Genomic DNA, 12,784 nt, shown 5'->3' on the forward strand with positions numbered 1-12,784 from the left:
GTTGAAATCTATTTTCAGTTCATTAATATTTGATGAGCAGTTTGGTTTTTTAACAGTCAAAATCTATCAGGACTATCAGGGTATCCAAGGCATTTCGATAAGGTCAATTTATTTTTAATATTTATTAATGACTTTAAGCCTTCTAGATTGTTATGTTTTGGGGATGATCTAAAATGCTGTCGGGATATTTCCTCTTATGATGATCGTCCTACACTTCAGACTTGTTATGCGGTGTGAGCTCAATACGATCGATCTGAACATATCAAAATGCGTTGTCATATGCCTCATTAATAAACACAATGTAACAACAAACATAATGAACTTTATTTGGGAGAGTGCTAAGTATGGATTCATTAAAAAAACAACAAATCACACTTTACAAGTACTTCTGCTACTAGATTATCATTTTGTTGTCTAGTTAGATCTTTAATAGAATATGGATCAACAGTATGGAACCTTATTTAGTCAAGTCATATTCATAGGATCTAGAAAGTTTCTGAGGTATTTGGCATACAAATTAAACATTCCATAGCTATGACTTTAAATTGCTGCAGGAGAAATTTAGGGTTAAAAAGATAAGGCAGGTATTAAGCTAATTTTTAGACTCATTATTTATATGGTTGATTGTCTCATATTGCTTTCTTCTTTGCGGCTCGCAGTTTCATCGCTAATTCTGAGATGAATGAATTCGAGATTATGCGTTTTTAGGAGACGTTAAAAATATAGATGTTAATAATAACCCATTAATAAAGGATTTATACAATAAATAAATTAACTCACATTCATCATCTGACCCATTACCATAAGGTCCCTAAATTAAATAATCAACAAATTAATTAATGCTTTAATTAATTAATCAACTAAGTTTAATTATGGTATTAATTAAGTGTCCGAAAAGCTCATAGTGTTGTTTAATTTGGTAAAGTTAATTTGTGTAGTTTTCACATACACTGTCGTGAAATTACAACAAGAACAGAAAATTCAATGAAGAATTTGCTTTCGTTTTCCACCAGCGGCGTTCGTCTCAAATCTGATCCGCCTGACGTCATAAAATGAATCGTTTCTGAAGTCGCTCGTTCATTTTAAGTAAGTTTAAGTAAGCAAATTAATCAAGGTTTTTTAACACTCTGTATCTCACACGTTACACATTACAGAGGGATCAACTGCTAGCTTAAATGCAGTGTGTCTGAAATAGGGATGGGAAACCATAAGAGATGCGGAGACGATTATACTAGAAAAAAATTGCAAAATTTCATGGTTGATCAAAATTGAAATTTGCCGATTTCATTTTCATTTTTTTTCTGGTGTTATTTAATGAGAGACAAAAAATAAAGATCACTTTCTTATTGCCACTTTTTGAGGTCTACAAGATCGCGTCGAGAAATTTTGTGTATGACGTTTCATATTGACGAATTCATCAACTTTATTTAAAATTATAAAGAATGTTCAAAGAGGTGACCATTATTTTTCATAAATAGATACACCTCGTAACTGTCGAAAGCATTCAAAAACTAGTCGTTTTAGTTGACACTTAGTCTCAAAAACTCGATGGTAATAGTATACTATGCAACAACTGTAATAAATAGCATTTGAGTCAACAGTTTATTGGTTGATATTGATATTGACATCAAATTTTCCATGACACTGTTTACAAAACTCAAGCTGGACAATAACATATCAAAATAAAAGTTGGATAGTTTTGGTGTTTTCACACATTCAAAATAAACTAAGTATGTAGGTGTATCTTTATGTTTTTATTAGGATCATACTCATACTTCATTTCTTTTAAAAGACGGTTTAAGCAACAAGGAAGCTTTACGGAGCGACTATAAATTTGACTTTTTTAAAAATTAATTAATAATAATAATAAATAATAATAATAAAAAAATACTAATAATAAAAATACGGCTTCAAAACTTTGGTAAAATGAAAATTTCTATGGATCTTCGCGAACAACTGTATCTAGTGCAAGTTCAATTTCATTTTGTAATAAGTCCAAATAGGTTTCTACCGTGAGGTTATAGTAGATAAAAAATTTATTTTTTATGATTGACTTCAAGTGTTAACAAAACGATATTCATGGTCTTGGCTCCAATTCCGACAGTTTAGAACATTTGGTTCGTTGTTGAGTGTGAATGTACTCACTCTTGTTTCTTCATCGCTTTCCCGGAGCTCTTGGTGCTTTTCGTATTTATAGAAAAAATAATAGCGTTCTTTTAATGTGCGCAAGACTGTGGTTCCATGTTTTTTTACAGCTTTTCCAAGAATCCTCATACTAATTATTTTGTTTTCCCCTACATGTAGTAAAATAAATCTCTGTTGTCCCTTTTCTCTGCTCTATTATCGACATGTTCAGCTAAACCGTTGCAGTTATTTATTACGATGCCTTTGGACTCGAATTGGGTAATAATAAGTTTAATTGTTGAAATCCAATGGTATAGTTTTGGCAGGAAAATAAAACTGGCAACATTTGAGACACTTAAGACTAAGACAAAAATTTAGATGGGATTTCCTATGGTCCGTTCGTCAATGCATCTCTTAAAGATCTAACCTTTAATAGTTTTCATAGAGAGCTTGATCGCTCCTTGCTCACTGTTTTGCTCTAGTAGGTTTCTCTTTTTATTTAATAATTAATAAAATTCTAACGCTAATATTTAAATCGTTCGCCAACTTTGTTGTTAAAATTCCCGTTATATTTTTACTTTTTATTTTCTATATATAGTAAGACATCATGTATGGTTAAGCATTCTTAACAGTCGTAACGTGTAATCTTAGTGGAATGGAATTTATTCACAGACCATGTGAAAAAAATAAAGTTGATGATAATCAAGTAATTAACCTTTAAATTTGGCAACTTTTTTCTAATCTTCGTATCTCTTATGATTTCCAATATTTCCATGATGATATCCTTATGTTGGATTATGGATCTTAGACACACCGTATAATAATAATAATGAATGAAAAACACTACGATTTCTTGTTTTATTCGATATCTAGCTCGAAAAAGCATTTCACCGCTTTCAAATCAATCACAACTAACCAAAACTTACTTCGTGCAACAAGTGGCCCATCTTCGGTCGCTTCCGCCCAGACACGTATCGTACAAAACGCGAACTACTGAAAAACGTGGGAAATTACAACCGAGTTCCGCCGTATCCACTCAAGGCATCGCGGCAGGCGCCGAATAACAACAACCGAAAATCCCGCGCCTCCTTCGACCGTCAATAACGCGCACTTCGCTTCCGAACGTTTTATATTGCGGTTCCGAATTCGTTATCAGCGAATTGCCGATAACCGTGCATTCGGACGTATTTGTTTGCGACGCGAGTAGCATACGACATTGCGTTGCCGTAGTTACGCTTCCGATTATGGATTTGCGATTTGCAAGGATACGTTGATTTTCTAACGGTGCCGACCAATCACAACGCGGCCACTTCTTCTTCTTGGCGCCAAATTTGAACTGAATCGTGTTTACGGGCATCGGCACAGCTCGAAGAAGAATTAAGGTTTATTTATTCATACCGTAAGCCGGGGTTTCTTCGCGCCGCCCGGTGTTACTTTGCCCCAATGCGAAAAGAAAGTTCATTTTAGTTCCCCACCAGACGATGCGTTAATCCGACACGAAAACCTGTGCCTTTTCAAGGTTGCCAATTTTTCCTTACGGCAGAAGTCATATTTGCTATTCCAAAATTCCTAACAGTTTTTTCTCTCAAAATTTCGTGTCTGGTGCAGTTTTCGTTTTACTTTCAACAACGCTCTATATAAGCATTATTGGTCGCATTCAGCGGACGTAGTTTGAGACGAAACCTTAAACTCTCTCTAGACACAGTTTACGATACTGTTCATATCAAATTATTAATTTAAAGTTTTTCATTTATCGCCAATAATTCACCCACAAAAGCGGAAATTTCTAGGACCTATTAGAATTTTTTGCCCACAAACAGCGTACCCTGTATATAATTCCAACAATGTTCGCAATAGTGGATATAGTCCTGGATCTCCTTAGTTTCCTGAGATACGAATTTTTCCAATGGAGTAAATGGTTTTCAAGAAACTACTTGTTTTCTGAAACCATGCAGTACGTGGTAATAGTAAATGACGTCATCGCGTCTAGATTTCGTTCGAGAAATGGTGATTTTCATTTGGATTTTTTCAAATATTTCGATCAGCGTATCTGATAGACCAAAACTGTAAAAATAAAAATTGTAGCCATGGATACGGTCTATAACACTGTCTGAACGGATTAGCTATTTTTTATCCATAACTAAAACACCTTGTATATAATCGAAAAAATGCGTGAAATAAAAGTTATAGCGCCGGGTATCCCACGTATTACTGATGTAAAATTTTTCCGATCGGATGAATGGTCTTGGAGGAAAAGATGTTTTTCTGGATGTCAAAATAACCAAAAAAAAAAACTTCTCGTTATTTTATTGCTCCCAGTTTAGAGTCTAAATGCGGGTTCAGACTTCTACTTCTCTCCCAAGTCTGAAGTCGGTAGCTGCAAATTTGGAGCAGTTATTATGTTTTTTAATATTGCACCCTCTACAATACTTAAAAACCTTAAATACAAAAGTTTTAGCTTTCTATATGGGCTATATCGTCATGTAAAAGAAATTGACATCTAAACCACAGATTTTAAATTATTGCGAATTTTCAATATTAGGGGACCCATTTTTCAGTATATTTGAATTTGCGGCGCACCTTGTATATTTTTGAAAAATTGCCAAGAATAAAAGTTTATGGAGCCGTATCCTCTGCGTCTTCCTGTTTAAGAATTGTTTTTGTGTTGTAAACGGTTTTTGCAAAATGGTCTTTTTTGTAGACCCTTGCACATGCGATTTTTATTTTTTAAAAAAACTTCCCGACCCCCAGCCCCCCCGCCCACCATTTTCAATAGGTTCCGTCACAGGGCAAAACTGCATATGTTTGCCAAATATGAAGTCGATTGTTTCATATTTCGGACACTTATCGTGTTTCGTAGCAATGTTCAAAATACAGTGGAAAATCGTGAAAAAAAGATGAATGCCGGCGTCGGATCATTCGTGGACGTTCAAAAAGGAGGCAAATTACAATTTTGTAGCTCCAACGGTTCGAAAGTTATCCAGGAAAAACCAACAGACGAGAACGGAGAACGGACAGACAAAAAAAATTTTTTTTCGACGCTGATCATTTCTGTACCAATGGCGATCTCATAGGTCCTACCGTTATCGAGATACAAAATTTTTATACGAGTGTAAATACTTTCGAAAAATCGATTTTTCGATAGTAGCAAGTGTTAATAAGGTAAAAACGTCTTTGTATTCTAGTATCTACCACATCAGAAATTAGAAAACAAAATGACGGAGGATAATATAAACATAAATGTGGTTGGCCAAATGGCAGAACCAATTCGAATATCTGAGAAGAATGAAGGTGGTAGGTGTCCAATACCAAAAAATCAGAAGTATTACGACAAGACTATAAGGAGTTATGAAGGGAATTTATTCTTAGAATATTTTCGAGGCCTGCATTTGTAAACTTATTAAAGAGGTCTATTTTAGTATTTATCACAACGCCTAGCACGTTTCGGAGCAACGAGACATACGATAATATGTTTAGAAGTGGTGCTAAAACAGGAGCTACCACACCTGGAAGTAGATATTGCACATGAGGGTGGAAACCAAATAGCAAATATGCTTTTATAACAAATCAAATACATTTTTGACTTATTGCTCATTTTGTTTTGTAATTCACATAATTAGTGCAAAATTGTATTTCTTTCCTCCTGAATTTCGTTGCCTCTTTCAATGACGTTTCGTAAGGATTTAATTTCTTGTACTCCAGCTTCCTCGGTATTCACCAGCCTTCTTTGTAGATAAACCATTCCACTCTTTGACGTGCTAGGATTTGAAGTTCAAAAATGAAAACATGCCATAAGCCTTTAATTTTTTTAATTATACCAATAAAAAAAATCGTTGAAACTTTACATACGGGATGTTTCTCTGTTTGCAGCGGTTTCCATCTGCGGAGTCACTGGGATAGCGAGTGGATCTTTCTTATTTTAGGCAAGAAGCTTCAATTCTTTTTCCTTTATTTATGGAAGCGCTACGTCGATGATACTTTTGTTATTTGGCTTCATGGTCAAGAATCCCTACTAGATTTTCTTAGACATTTAAACTCTATACACCCTAACATATGTTTTAACATTGAGTTAGAAACTAATAATAACCTTCCATTCTTAGATATTATTATCAAGAGAAAATCAGACCTAACATTGGGTCGTTGTGTTTACAGAGAACCTACGCACACAGAGATTAATCCATTGTCACATCACCATCAAGACCAAAAATCATCAGTTATCAACTCTCTTGTTTACAGAGCCGTAAAACTATCTCAAAAGATCACTGACCACATATCAAAAGTTCTAATAAAATATAACGTCAAAACTACACAAAAATCTCTCAACATTTTCGATCCGTCAAAGACCAAATTCCATTTGAGATGCCAGGAGTTTACAGCATTCCATGCATAGGCGGCAAAGAATACATTTTTACAGACCGGACGAAAAATATCAACTAGGGTCAAAGAACAGGAAAGAGCCTTAATACTAAGACAAATAAACTCATCAGCAGTTGCCGCACAATCACGAACCAGACATAAAATTTTATTCGATAAGACTAAAATTCTTGCATGCTATCAATTCTTCTACTAACGAAACTTCCGAGATTCTATAGAAATCTATAAGCAACCTAACAATCTTAACCGCGACTCAGGTCTTTACTTGTTACAAACATGAGGAATCAGTCATCCGAGATGGTGTTTATGCCCCTCATTTAGCTCCAATCCCCTCAAACAATATTTAAGGAGCTACAGAGTAAAATGCGAGCTAGTTTCAGTCAATCTCTGAACAAGTCAACAGGTTGATTGGCCAAACGTTAGCAAGGGACGTTAGCAAGGGTCGCGGGAGGAATCCACAAGTTTTGTAAAGAGTATTACACTAGCCTGTGAAAGTCTCTTTGAAAAATTAATAGGCACTGCTGTCGACGTTATTAGTTTGGGGAGGTTAACTGTCTTTTGTCCTCCGTATATATTTCATTAAACTGGTGATAATATTCTCAGTAAATTCTACCCCTTCCAATTTTCTATATATTGGCTTTGATGCCTGTGTCAGTTTTTTTCGGGTTTCTGCATTTCCTATCCATAAATTCTGCAAATAACTTAAACTTGCATATCTATTTCATGTGAGTGAAATTTGCTTTTAAAAAACATTACCGTTTGTTTAAAAAAAGATATACTTGATACGATTTTCGAAAACTCGAGGGGTTTTCAAGAAAACTTACCTGTTGGGACCCTGAATTTTTTTTTTGTAAATACTAATAATAACATAAATAATAAGAAAGAAGATATATTCAATTCATACCCGCCATCACTGTTCAATTCACCTTGTTCAAATTCACCACTTTCAAAACCAAATTCTAGAACAAAATAAACCCGCTACCAAAAATAGCATCCACCCCCCAACGTGTTGCAATCTGTATACAAGCAACTTTTTTTAGTTCAACTGTTCTGTATAAGCAACTTATTTATTACTTTTTTAAAGCTAAATATTTGAGTTAAGTGTAGGCCAATCAGAAGTAAAATCAGCTGTTCACAACAACATAACCTGAAATTGTAAAAAAATCTGTTATCGGGATATGTTTATGTTTTGTGCTGCCAGTATTGAAGTGAATTTTTGTTAAATTGAATAGTTACTTACTCTTTTAGTTACTGCTAATTAATTAATTAATTAATATTTTTGTGCTATAAATTAAGGACATTGAAAATGGTCAGAAAATAAAGGACTTTTGTAACGAATATAAAGTTGCCAAATCTACAATAAATAAAGTAAAAAAAAATAAAGAAAATTTAGAAGAATATGCATCCAAAACAACAAAACAAAGTGGCAATAAAATATAGTGAACTCGATGATACAGTGTTTTCTTGGTTCTTGGAACGGCGACATTTAAACGATGTAGTTACAAATGAAGTGATAAAATTAAAACTATTTAAAAATTATATTGCTGAAAATGGCTTTTTGCCTGAACAAATAAATCATTGCGATGAAACTGGTCTCGCCTATAAAAGCTTGCCCAATAAAAATAATGTTACAAATTATGAAGGAAATAGTAACAATTATGCAATGTAGGTACGCATAAATTAGACTTGATGATGATCGGCAAATAGAAGTCTCTTTACTGCTTCAAAATTATAGATTTACTAGTATATTATTGCAAACTAATACACTTTTTAGCGATTGAAATAGTGATATGCTTATAACTTGAATAACTCGACACTTGGAATCTAAATACCTACCCGTAAATGACCTTTTTTTAGTAGATAATGGGTCATGGGTCTCAGAAAAAGTTTATTTGTAACCCGAGGTTTTTTCACCCTAATAACACACCATTATTACAACCACTAGATCAAAATGTGATAAAATCACTAAAACAATGCTATCGCAAAGATTTACGTGCTGGTCATATGTGCCGAAGATGGAATAGTTTAAGCACTGAAAAATATAAATTTGAAAGATGTTGTTTATTTAGTGGTGCAGGCAGGCAGGCGAATCAGTTATGCAAAATTCGTTTAAAAATCTTTTTTCGTCAAGTGATGAAATTCACTTTCCAATTTTGGCAATATAAATTCGATATTCGAAATTATGGAGTGGGCAATTGGACAAGCGAGGCAAGTCATCCATTTAACCTTGAAGAAAATCCTGAAGCAGAAAGTGAACCTGTTGAAGAAAATGATAGAATGGGTAAAAAATGACTTACGCTACAATAAGAGAAAAAGCTATCATGAACAAAAAGATGTAATTGTTTTGGTTTGTTTTGGCCATTAGTGCTGTACTGAACTAAAGATTTGTTAAAATTTGATTGTTTATGTTTTTTTAAAAATAATATAAAAATAATAATAAAATGTTTTCTTCTGTAAATTAAACTTCAAATAAGTAAAAATATTTTTAAGGCGGTACTCTTTTTTACCTATAATCAATTTATTGCCCGTATAGATAACTTTACATTGAATTATGTTTTTATTGTCGTCCACGTAATTAAATTCTTCTAAAAACGTAAATAGAGTCGTGTACCGTTGTAAAGTAGCCCCAAAATATAAGTCTGTACCTATGAGCTTTTGTGATGTAAGGTGGCAAATATACCCTGCTGTTTCTTCAATAATACAAGCATTTCCTCAATCACTTAATATTTATTGAATTTTTCTTTTCTATAAATGGACTGTATTTCACTTCGCGGCGACGTCGCGACCCATGCCGGGAACATCTACCCCGTAACGCTACAAAATTGTTACTAGTCTAGCAGAAACGTAGACCTTGCCGGTTTGGCGTACAACGCCCTGTTGTCACATTGACTGAAATGTCCGGCATGTTTAAGATACACAAAATTAAAAAGAAATTTACATAATTTTGAACTCAACATACCCCCAGCCTTGAAAGAACCCTCTTTCAAAAAAAAAAAACAACAAAACAAACATTTCTTGAAAATCAATTTGTCTTAGACAACCTTTGAAACCACTTGAACTGAGTTTTTTTCTCACCCACTTTCGTGAAACAATGGACACAATTTTGCGAATGAACGTTTGATGACACCTTCACTCGTTTTTACATCAGCCACCCGACTAATGTTGTCCTTTCCTGGGTATAACTGAACGATGCGTCCCATTTTCCAACACAAGGGAGGCATATTTTCTTCTTTCACGATCACCAATGTCCCTTCCTGCAGAGTGTCCCCGCCAGCCTTCCATTTGACGCGCCTCTGAAGTTCAGCGATGTATTCCAGTGACCAACGAGACGAAAAACCTTGTTGGTATTGTTGAATACGTTGATAGCTAGCAAGCCTATTTTCAGGTTGCTCGAGCAATCGTGGGTCCGGTAATGAGGTTGCCCTTCTTCCGATCAGGAAATGGGATGGGGTTAAAACGTCCAAGTCAGATGGATCAGAGGACATTGGAGTGAGAGGACGTGAGTTTAAAATGGCCTCTATTTGACACAATAAAGTAGAAAAATCCTCATAAGTCAAATTTGCCTTGCCCACAGCTCTTTTTAAATGGTATTTTACACTTTTTACCCCTGACTCCCATAAACCCCCGAAATGAGGCGAATATGCCGGAACAAAAGACCAATTAACACCTTCTGTCGCAATCAATGTCTTTAAAATGACATGATTATTACGCAAAAATTTTCCCAACTCTCTCAGTTCTGTCTGAGAACCCACAAAATTTTTACCATTGTCTGAAAACATTTTTTCTGGTTTGCCCCTCCTAGACACGAATCTCCTGAAAGTTGCAATAAATGCTTGCGTAGACAGACTTGTTACAGCCTCTAAATGTATTGCACGTGTGCAAAAACAAATAAATAAACAAACATACCCCTTGTACAAACGAGTGCCCCGTCCCAAAGCTATTTTAAAATTGAACGGCCCTGTGGTATTGAATGGAAATTGTGGGATCACTCGTGACTTAGGTAGGTCTCCCATCTGTATTTCAAAGGACCTAGGTTGAACCTTCGAACACACAACACATTCATTTTCTGCTCATTTTCGAAACATTCATCTTGTGATAACTTTATTAACATTTTTTCAGACTCTTGGAGTTCCTTCACTGTCAAGTTCTTTGATTCGTGGCTATCCAATTTTCTGCAACGTGCCGTAAACCTTAAGCAATATGCAAATACACGTTTCAATTTTGTCCAACTGGAATATCTGGAAAAAAATTCTAGACTATTCTTCTCTGTGTTCAAAAAGGCTTTTACTTGCTTCCTCCTTTCTGGAAGTTCCTCTAAAGGTACATCAACACTCTGATTTGGAAAGAAATCTTGTGACAACCATTGTGGACCTTCAAACCACAATTTATTTCCATACAACTTGGAAGGAAAAAGTCCCCGGGATACTAAGTCTGCTGGGTTTTCTTCTGACCGCACATAATGCCAATTGTCTTGATCCGTCATAGACTGAATTTGAGATACTCTATTTGCGACAAAAGCTTGGAATTGATTTGCTGGTGATTTTATCCAACTTAATGTTACTGTAGAATCGCTCCACAAAAACAGTTTCCTGAAATTTAACGTCATGGAAGTTTGTACTTCTTTTATCAACCTTGAAAGTAATAATGCACCCGAAAATTCCAATTTCGGTATAGTTAGTGCCTTTATCGGGGCAACTTTACTTTTTGCACACAATAAGCGAACGACTACACTTCCATCCTTCGTGACATTTCTGACATAGACACATGCTCCAAACGCTTCTTGTGCAGCATCACAAAATCCATGAAGTTCGATGTCCTCTGCATTGTTGCTGCCTACATGTCTTGGAATACGCAGCATGTTTAATTTCACCATTTCTTGCTTAAATTGTTTCCACTCTTGGACAATATTGGTCGGTACTTCATCGTCCCAATCCAACTTGAGAATCCAAAATCTTTGTAAAATAATTTTGGGAATGACGACACATGGGCTGACTAACCCAAGTGGATCGAACAGCTGGGCAATTTTTGACAGAATCTTCCGTTTTGTGGTACTTGAATTACTTGAAAATTCCCTCACTCTGTAGGTAAAGATATCTGCCTGACAGTCCCAATACAATCCCAAAGTTTTGTGTTGATGCTCTCCTAGATTAAAAGTTTGTAATTCTGCCTTGGGCCTTACTCCAAATTGTTCCAAGAGCTCTTTCTTGTTCGAACTGAACTTTCTGAGCTCAAACCCACCAGATTTTAAAACTTCACAAACACCCTTACATATCTGAAGTGCCTCTTGAATCGACGAGGCCCCTGATATCAAATCATCAACGTAGAAGTCCTTGCCAATTACCTTTGAAATTTGTGTTTGTTCGCAATTTTTTGCCAGTTCCTGCAAACACCTTACCGCTAAAAATGGACTTGAGGTTAATCCAAACGTCACCGTGTTTAAATTTTAGATCTTGACTTCTTCTGCTGGATTTTCAATTCTTGGCCCCGAAAATTGCAAATCGTTAAGTGACACACCCGAGTCTGATTGTGCAGAGCCGTCACACACAACCCTTAACCTCGTTGTAGAACTTCCTTCATTTTTCACAGCATGATGTGGTAAGTAATAATACCTTTCATTCGTGATGACCTCACTTACTTGAGTCATGTGACCTACTTGTTCGTACTCTCTCATGTATTCACAATAATCTACATGTAGTTGCTTGTCCCTGGCAAATTTCCTCTCCAAAGAGTAAAATCTCCTCAATGCCATCTCTCGAGAATCTCCCAACTTTTCAATACTCATTTTCAATGGGATTGCAACAACAAATCGACCATCCTGATCACGTCTTGTTGTTGACACAAACAAATTTTCACAATCAACTTCATCCCGTGTCATTCCCTCGATTTGACCTCCACCTGGCTCTTCTAGTTCCCAAAACTTGGCCAGTTGGTCTTGTACCTCTGCACCGATACACCGTTTTCTTAGGTTTGACTCGGGATCCTTGTCCACTGATGTAGCCCGCTACTACCCATCCTAACCAAGTGTTTTGTAAGACAGGTTTGTTTTCCCCTAATTCGATTCTTCCTACTCTTATGAGTTTCCAGAACACACCTGCACCAATTAACATATCCACTTCATCAGGCAAATGAAATTCACTGTTTGCTAGACAAATATTCATCATTTTGAACTCAACACCTGCTATTGTTGAAAATACAAACAGCAAGATTCTTTTTTATTGGAAACATGGGCAGAAAATATTTAAGAAGGCTCTGATTAAGAAAATATGCTGATTACACCGAAGAAAAA

At 35.5% G+C, this 12,784-nt stretch overlaps 1 protein-coding gene across 2 annotated transcripts in view; it reads right to left on the reverse strand.

Annotated features, from left to right (window-relative positions):
* LOC132706085 (facilitated trehalose transporter Tret1-2 homolog) overlaps positions 1 to 12,784 on the reverse strand; it is a 62,483-nt gene that overhangs the window by 28,567 nt on the left and 21,132 nt on the right. The window contains exon 1 of one of the 2 annotated variants that reach the window (XM_060677170.1): positions 3,051 to 3,320. The exons of the other annotated variant lie outside the window; for it this stretch is intronic. Coding sequence (XP_060533153.1) covers positions 3,051 to 3,071 — 21 coding nt within the window. The 5' untranslated portion in view covers positions 3,072 to 3,320. Of the gene's footprint in view, positions 1 to 3,050; positions 3,321 to 12,784 lie in introns of those variants that run through there. 2 annotated transcript variants of the gene reach the window in all.

Source organism: Cylas formicarius, unplaced genomic scaffold (assembly GCF_029955315.1).
Source record: "Cylas formicarius isolate icCylForm1 unplaced genomic scaffold, icCylForm1.1 PGA_scaffold_8__14_contigs__length_24414737, whole genome shotgun sequence".
Lineage (NCBI taxonomy): Eukaryota > Metazoa > Arthropoda > Insecta > Coleoptera > Brentidae > Cylas > Cylas formicarius.